Source organism: Acipenser ruthenus, chromosome 30 (assembly GCF_902713425.1).
Source record: "Acipenser ruthenus chromosome 30, fAciRut3.2 maternal haplotype, whole genome shotgun sequence".
NCBI lineage: Eukaryota > Metazoa > Chordata > Actinopteri > Acipenseriformes > Acipenseridae > Acipenser > Acipenser ruthenus.
The window spans coordinates 2,333,658-2,356,255 of NC_081218.1; the positions used below are offsets into that span (position 1 = coordinate 2,333,658).

General features: G+C 38.7%; 1 protein-coding gene across 2 annotated transcripts; it reads right to left on the bottom strand.

Annotated features, from left to right (window-relative positions):
• Positions 1-5,946: 5,946 nt before the first annotated feature.
• Positions 5,947-22,598, bottom strand: LOC117394602 (G-protein coupled receptor 4-like). Of its 2 annotated transcripts, none has more exons than XM_059004879.1 (2): positions 22,361-22,598; positions 5,947-10,014 (listed from the first exon to the last, which is right to left on the bottom strand). In XM_059004879.1, the coding sequence occupies exon 2, from the start codon at positions 9,326-9,328 to the stop codon at positions 8,228-8,230; it is 1,101 nt and encodes a 366-aa protein (XP_058860862.1). In that variant the 5' UTR covers positions 9,329-10,014; positions 22,361-22,598; the 3' UTR covers positions 5,947-8,227. The 2 variants fall into 2 exon arrangements, with proteins under 2 accessions (XP_058860862.1, XP_058860863.1); XM_059004880.1 differs by lacking the exon at positions 22,361-22,598 and adding an exon at positions 14,908-14,950.

Genomic DNA, 22,598 nt, shown 5'->3' on the forward strand with positions numbered 1-22,598 from the left:
CACAAACACAACGCTACGAAATAAACACTGGATTTAAATGCATTCTTCATATGTACTGATTCATCGTATTTGATATACAGCCAGCGCCCCCACCTAAAATTGTCTCGTCCTTTAACTAAAACCGCTAATGACATAAACAAAAGGTCGACAATAAAAGCACAGGAAATGGTATTCTAAACAAACAGTAGACAGGAATGTCTCTCATGTCTTTATTTCTTCATCTGCTCTGAGAAACCGCCTCGAAGTTTGTTACTTATTCCCGGCTCCTTATCTTGCTCAATTATTATATTGCTACTATTTAAAAAATAATAATTGAGCAAGATGTGTAAATGAGTTAAAACACACAGAAAAAAAAAGCACACGCTGCTTTGTCATCTATACACTGGGAATAAGTAACAATCTTCCAGGTGGTCTCTGACCAAGGGTCGCCCGGTCGCCTCATGCATGGAACATTCTTCCACTGTTTATATGACAATGTCATTTCCCGCATATAAATCAAAGGAAAAAACAACATTTCAATGCGAACACTATATTTACTATGTGTCCAAAACTAGTTTTTTTTTCAGCCATGCATAAAAGGGTTCGACTTAAACAGATGTTTTTTTTTTAAGCTCACTCACTGTTACGTCTTCATTATATTTCCAGTAAAGTTAACTGTTATGTGATGATTGCGTCAGGTTTACTGAAACTGATTTGCATAATATTACAGAATGGACGTCACAATAATCTTCCATGCCAGAGGCACCCTACCCTTTATTATTATTATTATTATTTATTTCTTAGCAGACGCCCTTATCCAGGGCGACTTACAATTGTTACAAGATATCACATTATACATTATTTCACATTATACAGATATCACATTATTTTACATACAATTACCCATTTATACAGTTGGGTTTTTACTGGAGCAATCTAGGTAAAGTACCTTGCTCAAGGGTACAACAGCAGTGTCCCCCACTGGGGATTGAACCCACAACCCTCCAGTCAAGAGTCCAGAGCCCTAACCACTACTCCACACTGCTGCCCCTACAGAATGTACCAGAGATGGCTAGTACAACGGGTACTGGTCATATAGGATAGAGGGCAGTACAGTGCAGTTGATAGTGGTGAGCTTCATGCTCAGTTCAGTTATTTGCGATGAATTTTGTTCTGTATGCATATCTGTCCCGTAGGCAGAATAACACATCTCCAATCTGATTGGTGTATTATGGAAAGGAGGCAGGGTTTTGTTTCAATGACGTGTCTCCAATTGATTGGTTTGCATTTGGAGGTGGAAATTTTTTTTACTCTAAGGGTGTTCGATTCCAAGGTTTTAGGAGTCGATTCCAGAATCGATTCTTTTTAAATGTATTTATTTATTTTTGTTTTTAAATTTAGACGTTGCCAATTATTTTTTTATTATTTTCTACCCAATTTGGAAATGGCCAATTATTTTTAGGCTCAGCTCACTGCTGCCACCCCCCCCGCGCTGACTCGGGAGGGGTGAAGATGAACACACGCTGTCCTCCTGAAGCGTGTGCCGACAGCCGACCGCTTCTTTTTACGCTACAGGCTCACCGTGCAGCCTCCTCAGAGCTACAGCGTCGGAGGACAACGCAGCTCTGGGCAGTTTACAGACAAGCCCGCAGGTGCCCGGCCAGACTACAGGGGTCGCTGGTGCGCGGTGAGCCGAGGACACCCTGGCCAACCCAACCCTCCCTGAAGCAATTTCGGATTATTGCATATGCGCATCAAATATACATCAAATATGTATTCCGACCGTGAATCGACTCCTCATTCTTGGAATCGATTCTCAAAATTTCGAACGTCAGAATCAGGAATCGACTCTTCTGAGAATCGACTCCCAGCACTGCAAGTTTTGGCTGTTGAAAGAAGCCACTGATTTTGGAGTTGTTCATTTATATGATATTAACTTACAAACTTTTCGATTTAGAAAGCTTTGTAAGAGGTGTTTCTTAAAAAAAAAAAAAAAAATCAAGAGAAAATGACTGATTTTGGAGCACTTCCTCAAACTCATTTGGGGAAAACCTTGACCATTGGTGGGCGCTCCTTGCGCAACTAAAAGCCTTCCGTGCATATACTTAAGTGCTACTTATTATTATTATTATTATTATTATTATTATTATTATTATTATTATTTAATCGAGGATATTTGAAATTTTCTGACTGGCTGCAGGGAGATGCAGCTTGTATATAATCAACGATTCCTTTTGCCTATAAATCAATCATAAAACGAGGGACAGCTAAAAAGTGAGTTCTACACATTGTGCCCATTATTTTTTTACTGTAATCGTTGTATCTTCAAGACACAACTGGACGGAAGCCAGGCCAAACATAGCACTTGGGAGAATTCATGCATAGCCTGTCCTTTTTCTTCGAAGCTCTTAAACTTGTTTACTGAAACGACGGGAACTCGGATGCACGTGGGGTCTGTGCCCTGGACCTGTGTAAACACGGTGACATCTGGAGAAAATTAGGGCAAACAAAAGCAATCGATTTCACAGTGGAAGTGAGAGAGTGTAAGAAGATTGAGGGTCCTGTGGTCAAAAATCTCCCTTTACCTTTGAAACAAGAAGGCAATGGGGTAATTAACAGTACAGCACAGTACAGATACAGCAGACACAGGCTGGGTTATGGTATGGTTTTGTACAGTGGCCCTGCGACTTCTTAATCTCAAGGCCTTTAGACGCCAGTTGTCCACAATAATTGCCCGGTTGTGTATGAGAACAATATATATGTAGCGCATAAATAGTGTTCCGCGTTTTTTGTTTTTTATCTTTTTAAAAAAAGAATCCTGGAGTTTATTTTACATATTAAAATCGGTAAAATAAATAAAGTTTATGCGTGAATGCGTAAATATGTTAGATGTTACAAGAGACCACTCTGTCTTGCTCAAGGGAAATGTGAACCCTCCCACAATAAAGTACAAGTCAGCCGCTCAGAATGACAGAAGGATTCATCAGTGCCGGAAAAACATTGAAATTGCAGTTTAGTAAAACACTAGCTGTTTAACCATGCACAGCCCTTAAGTGTTTAATTTGTTTGTCTGTTCTTCATGAATTCCTCCAGGATAGAAAAATTTGCTAACCGTTGTTCACTTCCCTCAAACAGCCACAGACATCCGAGGAAAATTGCGTCCGTACCCACTGATTAATTTATAGAATATATTTTTTTCTAGGCCTAATGGTTTTCCTTATGGTTCGGAAATTACTATTTCTAGTTATTGGTTTGAATACTGGAATTCGATATAAAGCTTATTGACCACTGTCTGTCTATTTTTCAACCCTCGGTGCAACCGTTGTGTATTTAATTTTTAAAAAAACTATAACCCTAAACCCTAAACCCTCAACCTGTCAACTACTCTAAACGCTGCGCATCCAAATGCGTTTGGCACTGTGTGTCAGCAAAGGATTTTAGTAATGAATGCTATCAATGATTCATATTATCAGTGCTTTTTTTTCACAGCGGTTTTAAATTGGATGTATAATGTCCTGCTCGTGTTTACTCCACGTTTCTAAGTACTGTTTACCGTATACTCTGCGTCTCATTTACAGTTAAAGCACACCGCACTTATATATATATATATATATATATATATATATATATATATATATATATATATATATATATATATATATATACTGCAGCCAATGTTTCTATTACATGACATAATGGAAAATGCAATTGAACGGGTTATATTATGGTAAGCCAAATGATCATTTAGAGATATCTCAAATTGATTTATAGATGTTTCTAAATATTTAAAGCTATCTCTAAATAACTCTGTATAACATCCAAATTTGCATAGCTTGGGCTGGTATGGCTGACGCGTATCCATCTAACGTTATCCAATCCACACAGACTCCGTAGTAAAATAAAGCAATACAACTTTTATTCCTCAGGTTTCCACAGGTTAGTATTCACAGTTATTTTACAGGATCTTCAGCGTAATAACAGATAAGTTATTGACAGGTAATTTCCACAGAATAACGAAGATAACACGACACGTTAAGAAAACCGTGAGGCTCCAAAGCTATGTCTACAACAGAGTAACAAGTGACCGTTATTTTCCGAATTTATACAAAAGCGCGCGAGCCCCAGAACCTAACAAAGCTCGCTCTCTTAAAGATATACTACCCTATTACTGTAAATGCGTAATAGACCAATATAATGTATCAAAATATGTCTTCTCATAAATAATATAGGCAAAAAATACTAATTGGCTCCTACAATAACTTCCTGTTCATTTACAGATATCTCAAAATGATTTTAAGATATCTTGAAACAACTTCCTGTTCATTTAGAGATATTTAGGGAGATCTCTGAATGGACAGGAAGTTATTTAGAGATATCTTGAAATGACAGTTTGGCGTACCGTGCTAGCAAAACAGTATTTAAAGATATCTGTAAATCAATTTGAGATATCTTTATTTCATTTTTAGACATCTCAAGATGAAATTAAGATATATCTTCAAAAGGGTTTATTTACAGATATCTTATATTCGTTTTAAACATATCTGCAATTGAATTACACATATCTCTAAATATTTCAAGATATCTCAAAATGCAATTTGTAATATCTCTAAATGATCATTTGGCTTGCCATAGTTATATAGCTAACAAAACCCCACAGAATTACATAAAGCTTTCCTGTCGCGACACATGTTTAGTTTTCTCATAATATAGCAATAATCAATAATTAATAATTGTTCGAACCCTATCTCTGTATGTCTTCTTCTGGCGAATAATAATTCTTGTGTTTTTCACTGTTTATGAAAAAAATTAGGACTGAGATGCATTTATATATATATATATATATTTGACTAGTTTTTGTATTATACTTATAGATCCCCTCACCTTTTCATAGTGTTTGCAATGGCTCGGAGTGGTTCTGGTTACATAATCAAAACTTTTGGCCATAGCTGTACCTACATTACATATTTCAGTGGCAGGCAGCTGCGGATGAAGAGCAGCTCCTGAACTATATTCAAAGCACCTTAACACATTAAAATCATTAAAAAAAAAACAAAAAAAAACTCTCAGAATGATTACCAACAAGTTTCTTGCTCTTTAAATAGAAAACAAATATTGAATATTCAGGACAACACGACTATGCTTCTTGGGTCGTCCTATACCACCGGGGTGACATTTCAAACTGCAGGACCCCCAGCAGCGCCGGTGGGAATTAAAATTCACTCCGTGCTCAAACAGCACCCTGAGGTTTTTTTTTTTAAATCGTCTGTATCTGAATTTCTAAATGTAATGTCTTTTGGTATTAGCCTCAGTGTACAGCAGGGGGCTCTTGGGCCTGCTATAGCTTTGGTGTTGTTCCGTTTGTTTTTCGGACACAGTTTGGCGCTCGGGGCTCAAAGCGTTTGGGAGTGGCAGCCGACTTTACAAATTCCATGTGGTTACCTCTTGCTTCAGTTATTCAATTTATTTATGTAACCTTTATTTAATCAGGAAGGTCCCGTTGAGATTGAAATCTCTTTTTCTAGGGAGACCTGGTCATGGAGGTGGCATATCATACAAAAAAAAAGAATTAAAATGAGCACAACTAATACAAACAAGTTATTATTAGCTGTAGAAATGTCTTTTTTCATACTCGGAGATATGCAGGTATTTCTAGATGGAAAGTCGCTGGTACTTCCTGGTACCTAATCACTTCCTGTGTTAAAACTCCAATAGTCTAGCAGTAATCAGACCATGTGACCCCAGTGGTACCAGGATGCAGCAGTTTATCTAAAAGGTTGTATTGGAAATATTTCGCATCCTACGTTAACAATAAAAATGAACAATTTTTTTTTTCAGGGCAATAAAAGGGGTGGGGGGGTGGGGGGGGGAGTGATAGGTAGTGATAGGAGTGATAGGTTTTCTTGGCATATTGTTATACAATATAAAATAATTTGCTTTTATATAGCACTCTCCATGCACTCTTCCCAGGGTGCTTTACAAAAAAAAAAACTAGAAAAAGACATTGACCAATCAGTCCAGCTCAAGAATAAGCCAACTCAAACAAATCTGTTTTAAAATGTTAATTTGATAAAGCACAGTGAATCGGGATAAAGCAAAGTCTGGACAAACACTTTTTTCTTTTTTCAAATTTGACCTTTTAATACAAACACACACACACACACACACACACACACACACACACACACACACATATATACAAAAAAAAATTACAAAACTTTATTTCTTTAATTTATTTTATGAAAAAAAAAACTTCCTGAGATTGCTAAACAACAAGCACAGGAGACTGACAAAAAGATAGACAGAGGTGCACAAACAGAGACAGACAGACAGACAGACAGACATTCTTTTACAGGCTTTTCAGTGTTCTGTTCAGGTATCACAATTTGATTGCATAACGCCATTAAAACAGTGAGATTATGAGGGGCGCTGTATTCTTTAATGTCATTCAGCCCTTAGTGGCACGCTCTTCATTGGCTCATTACAGTATGTGCCTGTGGACAGCCAGTGTCAGTGCATTTGATTTTCTTTTCTAAATGAGCCGGTCAAGCATGGAACTTAAAACAAATCATATCTCGGGGAGACTGTTGCTTAAAATGCACCTCAAATGATTACAGTTCACAAGAGACGCATTGCGTTCCCTTTGCTGGGTCCAACGCAATACGGGAGAGTTGACTGGTCTATATTAACTTACTTTGTTGGTACTTGCATGGTTTATTGAAGTACATTATTCTGCCTTGCTTACTAAATTGGGGAGTGCTGTTTTAGCAGCGTAGATTTTAATTTTACAGTAGTTTGAGTTACACAATACTGCTGGAGGGGATACTGCTTAGGAAAAGGTGCGTCCAAAAATACTGCAAGATGCTATGTATATTTTGGTCCGCGTTAGTTGGCATCTCTGCTGGCAAGCAAGTTTTAGGCAGCCTGATACATTGTGTACATTCATTCACAGGGGGTAAAGCACTGGGAGGAACATAATTTGTAAATTCAAGAGACAGAAGACCAAGTTTATATATAGAAGTCAGCCAAATTCAGAAGCAAATAGTTACTCATACTCGGGGAATACCATCAAGTGAGCTCTCAAGTGTTTCTTTGAACACAGGCGAAACTCTCTCATAAATACCTAAAAATAATGCCAATGGTGGGGAGGGTTCAATGACAATTTGACACAAGAAACTACAATTCTATGCAAGACAAGAAGTAACATACTGTTAATTGTTTTGCCCTGTGCTGTATCCCCGGGTAAAAACTACATGGCTAGTTAAATGCAGGAAGACGAACAGAGCTAACCCATTAAGTGCCTTTGTTCTCATTTGAGGTCAGGTTACTTTGTAATATTTTTGAAGCATTTTTAACTGGGCTGTTTAAATGTTCTCTTTTTAAACTGTATATGGTAACTTACTCTAATTGTATTGACCGCAAAAGTTGCATCTAAAGTAATTGTATCAAATTACAGAAATAAATACAACTTGTGTTCTCAATATTTTTTTTTTTTTTCAAAGAAAAATTAATTTGGTTCTGATTTTCTTTCAAGGTCGCGAATTAACTTTTTGTCAATAAATCAGAAGGGTAGAGAGTTGGGTAGGATTGCAACGAAGTAACATAAATAAATCACAGAAACCCCAACCACATTATTCACACATAAAAAATAACTAAATAAATAAATAAAAAATATCTCAGTGGTTTGAAAGAATGAAAAATAGACGTTTTGAGTTAGTATTGTATTCTTTTTAGGTCGGCCAGGGTGTCCTCGGCTCACCGCGCACCAGCGACCCCTGTAGTCTGGCCGGGCGCCTGCGGGCTTGCCTGTAAGCTGCCCGAGAGCTGCGTTGTCCTCCGACGCTGTAGCTCTGAGGCGGCTGCACGGTGAGTCTGCAGAGTGTAAAGAAGCGGTCAGCTGACGGCGCACGCTTCAGGAGGACAGCGTGTGTTCGTCTTCGCCCCTCCCGAGTCAGCGCGGGGGTGGCAGCGGTGAGCCGAGCCTAAAATTAATTGACCATTCCAAATTGGGGAGAAAATAATAAAAAAAATAATTGGCAACGACTAAATTAAAAAAACAAAAAAAAACAAAAAACTGTATTCTTTTACACAGGAACTGAACCTAGTGCCTAACTGAACGTTTTTTTTATAAATAAAATACAATTAAGAACATATGAATATTTCCTGTTCTTTTCCATTATATTTTTAATTACGTAAAAAAAATGCTTATTTTCATAAGCAACAATAAAAAAAAAATCCATTCATACAATCTTTATTTATTGATACTCAGTATTTTCATCTGAAGGCACTCTTCCTGTAATCCCACCTGCCCAGTGTTGTAAGTGTAACTGTTTGTCTCCGTGTTGCTGTAGAAGCTGGGCTTCTTGGAGGACAGCGGGGTTTCAAGGGTGACGGAGCCATTAGCTAGCTCCTGAGGCTTGGCCTTGGTGAAAAACCTGACCAAGGTAGCCAGGGCTTTAGTAACATCGCTGCGGGCTCCCTCGTTGACGAAACAGTACAAGATGGGATCAGCCGCGCAGTTCAGGCTCGTGAGAGCCAGTGAAACGTGATAGGCAGTAAAAACCTTCTCCTCGAAACTGCAGTCGCAGGGCTTGATCAGATAGATGGTGCTGCGGGACAGCAGGATAACGTGGTAGGGGGCGAAACAGATGAGCACGATTATGATCAGGCTGAGCGCCAGCCGCTTGATCTTGGCTTTCTCCTGCTTCTCGGTGGAGACGTTCCCCTTGACCGCCTTCAGGATCCCCAGGTAGGAGAACAACATGATCATCCAGGGGAAGAGGAAGCCCACAAAGACACGGTAGAGGTTCATTTTGGCCACCCAACTCTCCATGGGGTACTTCTCGAAACAGAAAGTGTGGTTGTAGCGGTCTCGGAACAGCTCGTCGTGGAACAGAGGGGCTGAGTTGGCCACGACCTCCATGGTCCAGACCACGAGGCTGACGGCAACGGCCGTCTTGACCCGCCGGATCTTGGCGAACTTCAAAGGGTGGGCCACGGCCAGGTAGCGGTCCACAGATATGCAGCACAGGAAGGCGATGCTGACGTAGATGTTGGTGTAGAAGATGAAGCCGAAGAGCTTGCAGGACTCCTGCCCGTGGATCCAGTTGTCGTGGTGCAGGAAGTAGTCGATCCACAGGGGCAGCGTGGCGATGTAAAGCAGGTCAGCGATGGAGAGGTTCATCAGGTAGATCCCCAGTTCGTTCTTTTGTTTCACCTGCAGGTATGCCGCCCATAGGGCCAAGCAGTTGGTGGGCAGGCCAATGACAATCACGATGATGTATAAAGTGGGCTGGAAAAGGTGGTCGATTTTTGAGACAACGTCGCAGCTTGTGGACGTAGAGTTGCACATTTTCTATTTTTTTTTTTTGTAATTCCGTCGTTTCAGCCAGTTTTTTTTTTTCTCTCTTCAAAAAAAAAAAAAAAAAAAAAGTACAGAATAAAATCCTGTTATTTTTTGTAACAAAAACAGTTTTTTTTTTTGTTTTTATATCAGACGTTACTTCTTCCCCATCGTCAATAAACTCATTTTATTTTTATTTTCTTTGACAATAGCGACCCAGCATTTTCAGAATGGGAACCCCCAAAATGTGTTGTAAAAAGATCCAACTCAACGAATTGGCAGTGTCAAACACAGCAGAGGTGATGAAGTTTCAAAAAGTTCTTGCAGTGAACAAAATACATAATCCCCTTCCCCCTAGCAGATCGGCATTCGTATTATTCAGTACAGCAGTCCTGTTAGCTCAAAATCTTTCCTAGGGTTCCATGGTCAGTTTCCTTAACGACACTCACCGGGCTGCGAAAGACGAAACCAGATTTCTGCAAGGGGTCAAATTCGGAATCCTTGTACTCAGAAAAGGATACCATAAAAGACAAGTATATTATCTGTGTTTATTGGGGGGTGGGGTTCGGGGTTGAAGACTTTCTCCTTTAGACTTCCTTTTTAGTTTTTGTGTTTTTTCAGTAAACGACTCCTGTCACTTTTTTGTTCCCAGAGATGAAAGTCAATCATTCTTTTCTTGTTCTGGTTTACCGTATCTGCAAAAAAAAAGAAATAAATATTAAGATGAGAGCAGAACAGATCTAATTAGAACTTAAATTAACATGGATTATCGTTAGGGCTGTATTTTTTTCACTGTAAAAATGGCTTATTTCACAGTCTAAAAATAGGTATTTCAAGATGTTTCACGATGAAACATAATATTTACTCTAAGTCTACCTGAAGCCACAACAGTGGTACAGTATTTCATGTTAGATTAAGAAATGAAAATGAAAGATGAAAATGCATGATGGCCTCACATGATTATTCCATTTTACTCCTATATAAATCAATGTAAAAAAAAAAAAAAATGACATACATTTCTCAGTTTTTTAGTTAAATGTATTGCAAATTACAAAGTGGTATGTAATTCAATATGTTAACGTAACATTATTCAGCAGGTTTCATTTCAGACATTATGAAGCAAAATGAGTTAATTCTATAGGGTGATGCAAAACTTACATAACTACAGCACTGCCATAGCACTACATTGCTAATGAGGATCACTTCCTTAAGGCAGGTCTGTAAATAACAAACCCACACCATTGCCAGCATAGCACCAATAACAGGTTTAGCATAATAATTACACACGTGAGATTGAAATATGGGTATAAAAATATGCACTTGATTAACTCCATTTGAGATTAATAATAATAATAATAATAATAATAATAATAATAAACTGAAGAAACTAAGTTGTGTACCTGGTGCTCTAACACTATAACTTAGAGCTTGTTTTTGCATTTTATTAATTGTATTTATGTAAAATATAAATAGCAGACCCTGATATTGGTGTGATACAGCCATTTGTAGCACATGGAAATGCTGTCGCATGAAAATTAGCCATGAGAAAACACTGAGTGGATATCAGTACCCAATACTATGCTCTATACAATGTTAGAGGGCAATTTGATATGGGTATGAAACTAATATACTCTTGTGGTTCAGAATCATTTTCAGGTGAGCAATGGGACCCGTGTGTTTTGTATTTTTAAAAGACACAGACCTCATTAACTATGTAGTAAATGGTAGCAGTGTGGAGTAGTGGTCAGGGGCTCTGGACTCTTGACCGGAGGGTCGTGGGTTCAATCCCCAGTGGGGGACACTGCTGTTGTACCCTTGAGCAAGGTACTTTACCTAGATTGCTCCAGTAAAAACCCAACTGTATAAATGGGTAATTGTATGTAAAAATAATGTGATATCTGTATAATGTGAAATAATGTATAATGTGATATCTTGTAACAATTGTAAGTCGCCCTGGATAAGGGCGTCTGCTAAGAAATAAATAATAATAATAATAATCAGAAGCACATTAATAAATCTATATAGAAATAAGTGAGTGTAGTTTCCATGGCATCAAAAGTCTGCAAGCACCTCAACTGTTTGTTTTCAATCACACTTTCCCATGACAAAGGTGTGTTAAACAAACCGAAACGTTGGGAAGTTGGCTCTTTTGAGCAATAAATAAATAATAATTTAAAGACACAGATGATGAAAAAAAAAATAGAAAAATGAATAAATCCCAAAACAGCATTAGATCTAACAAGATTAAAATTTCAACAAAAACACCAGGAATGTTTAATAGAGATTTAAAGACAGGGTTAGGGTTAGGGTCATGGCACTGTTTAGAAAGAAAGCCCCGAGAGAGTTAGGTGGCTCTATAAGATTTAGGATCTTTGGGTTTGCCAGGTCAAAAGCAAGCAAGATTAGCGTTAAATGAAAGATTCCATAAAAATAAAAAAAAATTTAAAAAAACGATTGTATATCCGAGGGTTCATTGGTGCCGAACCCCAGATCTGGTCCCTTTTTTCAGTGCAGCAATATATATTTTCCTTTGTCCTTGTTTAATATCCTTTTGGGATATTAAATCAGAGGAATTCTGGAAAAAGTCCCGTCACTGATCTGTAACTGACACCCTGCCTTATTCTAAACCCCAGGAGACTCTCCATCAGACTGACAGACAAAAAAAAAAAAAAAAAATTAAAAATAACCCTCTTCCCTTGTTTGGGCCCTGGACAAATAGATTTATTTATTTATTTATTTATTTATTTATTTAGCAGATGCCATTATCCAAGATCTGGCAGACTTTTATTCTGAACACGTGAGCGCGGGTCTTAAAGTCAAATCCTTTAAATGCAGCTGCAGCTGGATAAGATCACAGCATCAGTGAAGACGTACTTGATGTTATTCCTGCTGGATAAGATCAACACCACATGCATTTCCTCTTGTGGGTTCCTATCAGCAAGTCCATGTTTATTTGCTGCTGTGGTATTCATTTTATTTTTATTTTTATCAGCTACTGTACTGGTACTGCAGTGATAAAAAATAAATCCTTAATTCGCCTCTTTCTCTAGCACTGAACCCATAACGAATAAAAAATGGTCAGATTCCATCAAGCTTTATTTGGCAACAGCTGTTTATGTTTATCAAAATCATTTTGATTTTTTTTCCCCAGTAGAAGAAAGAAAAGCAAACGCATGAAAAAATGGTCACTGCTATCCCACTTACAGTACTGCAATACAATCATTGAAATATCTTGACATCTTGAGCAAGACATCAGTACTTGATACCAAAAGCAAAGGTCTCAACAGAAGTACTGACCAAGATCCAGCTGCTTAGTTTGTTTTTCCAAGATTGCCAGCAGATCACAATGCAAACAGAAGTGCTGACAAGCCTTGACCCTGCTGTTCACAGGAACATCAGGGCAGCTCAGTTCAAAGGAGTATGGTATTGAGTATGCTGCTAATTATTATTATTATTATTATTATTTATTTCTTAGCAGACGCCCTTATCCAGGGCGACTTACAATTGTTACAAAATATCACATTATACATTATACAGATATCACATTATTTTACATACAATTACCCATTTATACAGTTGGGTTTTTACTGGAGCAATCTAGGTAAAGTACCTTGCTCAAGGGTACAACAGCAGTGTCCCCCACTGGGGATTGAACCCACAACCCTCCGGTCAAGAGTCCAGAGCCCTAACCACTACTTCACACTGCTGCTAATGTGTACAGAGATATTGTACAGTTTCATAAAGGTTTGAAGCTTCAGTCAAGTATTTGTTTTTTAAACCCTTTCACGTGTGGCAAACTCATATGGGGATGGATAAAAAACAAACTGCTAGTCTTTATATATATATATATATATATATATATGTGAATATATGAAAGATGAAAATCCGTGATGGCCTCACATGAGGATTCCATTTTACTCCTATATAAAGCCATGTAAAAAATAAAATCTGACATACTTTTTTTCCCCAGCTATCTTCAATATCTCATTCTCCCCGTTCCCAATGTTTAAATAGCCTCAGCTTCAGTGCCGGGGCGTCCTTTTGAAACAATTCAGTTTGGAAAGCTGCTTTGAAAGACGACAAAACGAATTATCTGGGGAATGATGAGATTAGCTCTCAGTGTGGGACGACTGCCAGACTTTAATAGCCCTTAAACATTCAAACATTGATTCTCTTATGAAGGGCTTAAGCTTGAGAACCGATCTCATTGCAACACAGAATAAACACAAAACAGACCTGCAGCAGACATCAAAGATGTGCAAAACATCTTCACACATGCAGGACATTGTATAGGTACGATGCAGACCGATAGCTAATATTCAAACTGTATTGCTAATATTAACCAGGGTTGGGTTCAAGTGCAAATTCATTTGCATTTAAATATACACCTTATTTGCATCTTAATCACTTTGCAATGTATTGCATTTAACACAATGTATTTGATCGAGCTCAGATGCACTTGACAAATAATCGATCAGATGCCTTTAGCAAGTGATACTATTTAAGCAATTCCAAGTGTAATTAATGACACAGCTGTTAGTGGTACATTGCTGAAGTAATTGCAGGGTTCATTGAGAACCTGCAAGTGTTTGAAGTCATTTCAGAACACATAACTGATTACATGAGGAGCACGATCACAGGTGTTTAAATTGATAGAGAAAAGCTTCCAAGCTTCAGAAGTGTTCCTTTTGCAGTGTTTTAAAATGTTTGCTGTAACAGCGTTTGAGACCTGAGCATTGAAAGTGCAGGATTCACGGAAGGATTCTGGAAGCTACAGACGCTTTTAGAGAAAAGCAAGCCACAGTTGCTTGCTCTCAGGTTCTGCCCCCACGCTGCATCGCCCACAAATCCCTGCTGTAATCCGGAGTGGGCGACTACTTGGCAATACAGCCGTCTGTTTGAAAAGTAAACCCCACTGTAACCAGAATACTTCAGGCTGTGAGGCAACAGAAAAATATACTAAAAACGCAGAACACAGAAAAGAAAAAGATTATTACTGCAAGACACCTGCTGTTTCTTGAGGATTAAGCTTATCATGCTTTACCATGTTCAGCCATGGATTTTACAACGCTTTCCCATACTAATCTGAGCTGCTCACCTGTGCTCTACCACAGTTTTACTATGATTTTACTTAGCTTTATTACAGTTTGCTTGCCTTTACCCTAGTGTACCTTGACACATTTTTTAAAAGGGTAGTGCCCCTGTATCTCTTTCTTGCAACCCTAGTGGCTAATACAGAGTCACAAGACCAAAAGTACTAGTGCTGTTTCCCACAAAACCAGCCAGTAGTCACTCCAGCAGTCAAAAGTCAAATGACTATTGCCTTCTGACAGGTTTAATAAAACTGCTTTGGTCTGCTGGTTTCACTGTACATGCTTGTTGAAATAAACATTGGGCATTTACGTAAGTTTCACAAACAGCAGTCTACAACATTTAGAAATGCTGAAAGGAAAACTTCATACATTCAAAACTGAAACGTCTGCCCTTGAATCTATTCAGTGTCTTTCAGCCTTTCTGAATTCAGCACAGTCGCTGCTTTATTTAGTCTATAGTTAAAAGCGGTTCTACAAAACACAACTATCAAATACCTTTCTTCAGGTCTTGAAACACAGGTTACCCACAATCCTTCACCTTCACACAGAGAGACGACAAACATTTTGACCTGCTTTTATTCAGCTGCCTGCCTGACTACAGACAGGTGTCCCTCCTTCTATATTTAGAGCCAGGTGTTACCCATCCTGGCTCTAATTTCAAACCCCAAGGCATTATGGGAGATGTAGTCCTCTATCACACCCCTGGACTACATTTTTCCTCTCTATTTATATTGTTTTCAGGGTAATACACTGCTATTAAAATCGGGTCAAAATGGCATTCATTACAACAAACGATTAAAAAAAAACTGCATTACAACCTTTTACTACTGGTCTGTTTCCTTGACATCCCGCAGCGAATTTAATTTAAATTAATGGGAGAGCTCTCAATGATTAATTAGCCGTCAGACCGCTAATTTGTGTGAGCAGGAGTGTTTCCAGTGGAAACGTTTGTCATTTAATTTATTAAGATTCTTTTAGCATTTCAAAATGTAGCACTACAGTGAATAGTTATACACGGAGGAAACTGCCTAGGAAAAAAAGTTGTGTGGTATTTATTTTGAGTGATTTGACTATGTGAGCGTAACCACAGTCCCTACTTAAGTTCAGTCAGCTGGATCACTGGCTGTAAACTTGCTATCAAAGTATTCGAACCCCATTGTAAATGACCGAAAATCTAAAAAAAAAAATCTTAAAAGTTCTAGCTATGCAACATGACCAAAAAAAAATAAACCATCTGTTTCACCACTACGTTGTAATCAGCCTGCCCCTACAGACATAATAATTCCTCAAACACAGTCTGAACCCTTACACTGATGAAGGCACTTGCCGATAAGTTCTGTATGTCTGCTTCTAGATGTCTGACCTCTTTTCGTTGTAGCTGCCCTGGCATGGCCGCCCCACTGCATTGCGTCCTCACTGAAGCCACTGCTACCTTGTTTTTACCATGAGCACTAGCTGGTTGAATACCGAACCTCTCCCATTGCAGTGTACACCCTGTAGCACACGGCTCATGTTCGTTCCACTCCTTTATGAGATAGGAGAAAGTGCTCATTATCCGTTTCCTCTTTGTTAAAACAAGGTCTGCTTCCTTTAAGTAAATGCATGGCAAGAGTGTGGGGGTGGCAGGGAGCGGGGGGTGTAGGGGTGGGGGGGGGAAGGTCAAGAGGCTTCGAAGCGGTTTGTGAAACGATATCCTGGCTCAAACTTATATGGAAATGGCCCAGAGGAGTCAAAACAGGCACACTCCTATTAAGGCAAGTTATTTAAGACAGGGTATTTACTTACTGAGATAAGGTTTTGATTTTTGTATTGTAGAAGGAAGCGTACATGTATTTTCTCTCTGGCAAGTACATCAAGGGGTTGATTAACTATACCCTGCTAAGCCACGGATGGATAGAACATTTAACAGCACTGGAGAAACCCTCCGTGGATTGATTGAAGTCCAGGGTGACTCCCAGCCGTGCTGTAAAATGCTCTACAAATCCCAGCTGAGGTTTATCAGGGTATAGGGTGATCAGATCAGTCCCTTACTCTCACAGATTAGTTTAAAAAAAAAAAAAAGAAAAAAACATAATAGAGCTTTCTCATTTGCATTTTGTTCAGTAAAACAAAACGTTTCCAGTAAATGATTTACAAGCCTGTATTTAATAACTTGGGAAATTCCAAATTGGAATGAAAAAGGTATTTCTGTGTTTAAGAAATAATAATAAAAAAAACACATGTGGCCTGTGAGGATTTATCTATTAGGGTTGTTGTTTAACATATTTTCACAACGCGTCATTAGGCTGTTGCCTTGGAAACCGTAATAAATTCAATAAAAGCATTCTAACACAGTTTACAACAGGGTTTCTCTCCTTTCTTTAACAGATAATTTAATGGGTACCACTTGTATTTGTTTTCCTGCAATATGGTTCAAATTATAGCCACCTAATTCAAAATTCTATAAGATTAGAATATTTGTTTACATTTTGAAAGAATACTTCCACATGAGGAACGCCAGTCCCGGCTCTAATGTATCCCCTACAGGAAGCAAAGTCAATACATGCTGTTGACAAAACAGGACTTGTCTATTGTCTTCTTGGTTAAAACACATTGAGGACGGTGTCCTTATGTTTTCTGAAACTTAACAAGTAATTCTTTGAAATTAGAATCACAACCCCAGCAGGCCTTAAACAAAGGGCTTGTTAGCTACATACCTACACAGAGCGAGGCTTGGGGGTCCAGTGGTTAAAGAAAAGGGCTTGATACCAGGAGGTCCCCGGTTCTAATCCCCGCTCAGCCACTTCGTGTGACCCTGAGCAAGTCACTTAACCTCATTGTGCTCCGTTCTTCAGATGAGACATAAAACAAACAAGGTCCTATTGGAAGTGACTCTGCAGCAGCAGTTGATGATGAAGCATAGTTCACCCCCTTGTCTCTGTAAGTCGCTTTGGATAAAAGCATCTGCTAAATGACTTATTATAATACACTGACCCATACAATCACAACCACTCTGGAACTCACGTAACAGGCAAGCTAAGTCACATCACTCACAAGTCCCGCACACCTGTCCCATTCAGTCAGCAGTCCTCTTGAAGCAACGAAAAGAGCAGTAGGAACTTCTTCTGTTACAAACTACTTCTTTAAGAAGGTTGAAGAAGATGACAGGGACAGCTGACGAAGACGACAGGAACAGCGCATTGGCTACGACTGAGGACACAAACACAAACGAAGCCACTGACACACACACACACAGAGACAACTAAAGTAAAGCACTCTGGTAAGACGGAGAAAGACATTTTGTAGAAATTCTTGTAGAAATGGGATAAATGCAATTGCCTATAATATGTGTTACTAGAGGTTCAGCAGTCAAATAACGTGGGAATTCGTCTAACAATTCTTGTATAATAAAATTGATATTTTAGTGCCGTTCTGGTACCTTAAGATTTAGGACTTGACCACTGCTCAAAGCTAGCAAACACCTTAACCGCTGTGCAAAAGAGCCAGGCCCCTGTGCAATCCCGGTTATAGTGCTTTCAATCTCATCTCACCGGCTGGGGGCACAATCTGTACCACCAGAGCATCACACACCACTATCCTTTCCATCTACAACCAGTGCTGAGACATCAGTTGTGTTTTTGGAGGTGGTGTGTATTGTAATGAACTACGACAGCTGGTTCGAGTGTAAGTGTGACACAACAAAACATGTGGTGATGCTTCTGTGGTGTTGAGAAGCTTTTTTTTTCAGGAACATTTGAATTCCATCAAAGCCGTCATTCCGTAATTAAACAACAGGACGTGTGAATAATGTCCTCATGTGAGCAACCATTATGTCACTGGAAAGGAAGCGTCCACATTGGGAATTGGTAATGCAGGATTGCATGAATTTTTAATCAGAAACAACAAACAAAGGGTTTGGATTGGGATTTATAAGACCTAAGGGAGAGAAGAAAAAAAAAAAAGTTTTCTGAAAAATGATAGCTTTAACCTTTTCATGCATGAAGCATTGAAAACAGCTGTAAAAAATGGTGTGGACACCTAATTAAATATGTTTCTCATGAAAATGTTTTTTTTTAATTTGTTTTCCATTGCTTTATGAGGGGAAAATGACATCTGGTTTATATAGGAGGCTGTGTGGTCCAGTGGTTCCTTGTGCTCCGTCTTTCTGGTGAGACGTAATTGTAAGTGACTTTGCAGCTGATGCATAGTTCACACGCCCTAGTCTCTGTAAGTCGCCTTGGATAAAGGCGTCTGCTAAATAAACAAATAATAATATAAGGCTAGCAGGCATTTGCGTCTTCAAAATGTCCCAATATAAAGACTAGAAGATAGAAATGTTTTTTTTAATCCGTCTTATTTGTATTTTTACTGCAGACGCCTTTGCATTCCAGTGTATGAGCTTTTAAGACTTGTTTCTGCATACATACAGTATGTATACATTTGAATCTTGAGTCCCTGCAATATGACAGAAAGTAGCCAGGGATCTGTCAGATCGTCTGCGTCAAAACAGCCCTGACAGAAGCTTAGGAGGAATCTAGCACGGACATAAAGGAGCAAAAGCAACTAGCTTTTACCTTCACGATAAGAGAACAACATATTCTATAATCGTCTAACACACACACACACACACACACACACACACACACACACACACACACACACACACACACACACACAAATGAATAACTAAATAAGACGCGTTCTATTTGAACATTCTTCCCCACTGCGAGCGCGAGGAGCTATTAAAGTCTAGACAGTGTTTGCCATGGATTAGGTTGTCACAAACTGTTATCTGAACACCCCATCATCAGCGTGAATTACACCTCAGAGAAAGTTGTCAAGCGTGCCTAACCCTGCAATTTATAATTGCACGGGTTCTGAATTTGTACTTTGTGAAATTCTGCTTACTACCTAAAGTTATAAGGCCTTTTATATTTACAGGAACTGTTGGCACCTTCTGCTCCTCATCGCAGCTTGAGATCGAACTTCTGGTAGTTGCACCCGATCTGGTTGAGATCAGTCGATTCAATGGGACCTTATCAAACAAAAACCATAGGAATGGGCCACTAGGAAGAGCTGGTCCTGATCAAGTGCTTTAATGGACGTGGGGTGTAGTAGCCGCTAGAGGGCGCTAAAAAGCGCTGTTGAAATAAGAGGAAAAAATACTTTAATAGTAACACAGTTAGGGTTAGGGGTTGAGATTAGGTTTAGGGGTAGAGATTAGGGTTAGGGGTAGGGGGTAGATTTAGGGGTTAGTAGGCTAGTAGGTACCTACTGGCCCATTTCTATGGGATGATTTTTGCTTGATAACGTCCCATTGAATCAACTGATCTCAATCAGATCGCTTGGTAGTTCCTAGAAATCATCTAAAATCAGGAGGGGGCGAGGAGTGTCTTTGGAACTCCGTCTCGAGTCGTATCAGCAACGCTGGCAGAGTTGAGACTTTAAAATCACTTTTAAAACATTTATTGAATTTAAACGACGGGAAGAAAGGGGCAAGGACGACTGTGCTACTGTTACCAGCATGATCAAAAGTTTCAGTTTTTTTTTTTATTGTCCACCCAGAATTTAGCCCACTGAAAAAAGAAATCAGGGCTGTGCTCCTGCTCGTAACTGCCTTCAAGAAGTATTTATCAGCAGGGATTAAACAAACCCATTCACTCGTGTCCTGATTCCAAAACAAGAAAAGCGGTCCTTCCATCACCTTTACAATCGAAGGCAATTAACATTCCTATTGGGTGTTTTAAAAGCCGAATGGAAGCGAATTTTCCTCTCAACTGGGGCATTGACATTTTTACTTCTGTATGAGAGGTGACGTGGTATAAAACTGATTAGAACAAAAATGCGCTCCGCAGTTCATTCTTATGAGCAAGATTAGAGAATAATACTTGGTGTGAAATGCCAAGTAATCCGTTTTAACATGCAGACAGCCCCAACCGTATTATGTAACTCCAGTACACACAGCGTGACCTTGCACAAACGCTGAATAAGGCATAAAGTCAACAGATTTTCCCGCTTGTATATTATTCACTTCATTACCCTGAAGAAAACCGAGCAGAAACCATTAGCAAAACCACACCGACAATTACAACACAGCTGTCTCGATACGGAAAAGCACCCTGTACTGCCATGATGTTCCAGGCATGGCACTATAATGGTTTGAGACAGACAGTGTGGTGCCATCGGTATGCTAAAATAAGAAAGTGTAAACGCTTTTATTGCTGTGCAACCTGTGCACGGCAGTACGTTTCAAAGACTTTAGATAAGTATTTACTACTTCAAATGTTGTGAGTTGGTTTATCATTTGGTAGAGTTAAATGCTGCTGCACCCCACAATAAAATACACTCATGCAAACATAATTGCTTCGTAGTTCAGCCTTTTTGTGCACTCCGCATTATAGGACCTTGTTGACAGTCCAGTTTGTTTATAAAACCCTGCCGTTTTATAAACACAAGCATCCCTGTATGTTATCCAATACGTCCCTTATATAATATAAAACAAACGACTGCAGTTTGATGTATTTAAAAGTGCACCAAAGTGTGGCAGTCGGTATTAAAAGCATATATTGAAAATATGGTATAAAGTTTGTATAACACAACAACGTTTTATGTAAAAAAAAAAAAAAAGTTCACCTTACAAAACGCCGTGAGTTGCCTAATTTCTTGGATAATGGTCCTCTTTATTTTTCCACTGACCTGTGCAGTCACGCTCTGTTCTCTTAATGATGTACTGCTGTAGAAAACAACCACGTCATTATCAACCTGACGAGATTTCTCACAACCCCCACTTCAGCGACCAAACTGCCTCTTCTACGTTTGACAGCTTTTGAACAAATCTCGTTCAGTTCTTTTTTTGTTTTATATATGTTCCATCTCTCTTAAGACAATGTTTATGATAATAAATGTATATATATATATATATATATATATATATATATATATATATATATATATATATATATATATATATATATATATATATATATATATAGATGGGCTTCAGTGATTTACAGGAAAATAATTCCATTTAGGGTTTATATGACGTCATATGTGACGTTTATACACCGTCACAGAAGCCCTAGATGGAATTGTTTTCCTGTAACTCAATGAAGCCCATCTATTATTTATTTTTTATAATACATGGATATTGGGAGTAGAGCACACGAGGGAGGATACACAGGTTGGGGATTTGTTGTTTTTCTTGATTTATAGCTATTGAATGTTTGAAATACATGTGTTAGTCGGGTTCTTAGAAAAAGAAAAACGCCCAATGAATGGAATAAAATGGTTAAATAATACTTTGTGTGGGGTTTGGCTTTTTTTCTGTGTTTGAATTGAAAGTGGTCTCGAGGAGTCGAATGGGTCAAAGTTCAAGTGTATTTTCCTCTAGAGGAATTATGACATTTTGACGTCACTACTGTGCTATTACGCCTTTTATTCGAATGGCTCAGGATGCAAATATAGCCTTCGTCCGTGTGTGTGTGTGTGTGTATACACAATTTCACTTTTCTTTATCATTTTCTGACATTCTGTATAATAAAAACTAAAATAAATACATGAATACACGCAAAACCCTTTGCAACTTATCTTTTAACCAGTTTGAACGCATCTGGTTTTTAAAGGTCAGCTCTGTCTCCAGGATAAGAAATTCCATACTTACGCTTCATTTCATTTTGCCTACAACAATGGAAAATCCTAAATACACCAGACTCGGTAGATCTGGATTAACGATTTGGATATAATAGTTGTTGCCTGCTAAACTGCTACAAGTCGACTTATAGTGAAAATGCTTTAGTTTTAATGAAACAAAAAAAAAAAAGTTATCTCTTGTAAGAAGAAAAAAAAATCGGCTTTGGTACACCTCGTTTTACAAACCCGGTGAATAAACCCAGTTTTGTATTCAACATGACAGACATAGGAAAGTATTTGTTCAGCTGTTGAGTCTCGATTCCTTTAAGTTGCTACTTACTTGAAAGTCCTTTGTATTCCGCAGTCCGGTTAATGATAACAAATAATATATCTAACACTCCAAACAACAGCTGCTTGGCAGAGGCTGGTTCGCTTGTAGCTGTTGTAAGTTATAACCGTGCACAGTTTATTCTAGTAGCGAGAATGAATGCAGCCCAGTCCAGTTGCTTCTCCCTTCGTGTTTCCTCTCTGAGTGCACTCGGGAGCTCCGATAAGGTTGAACTCCGTCGCTTCAACTA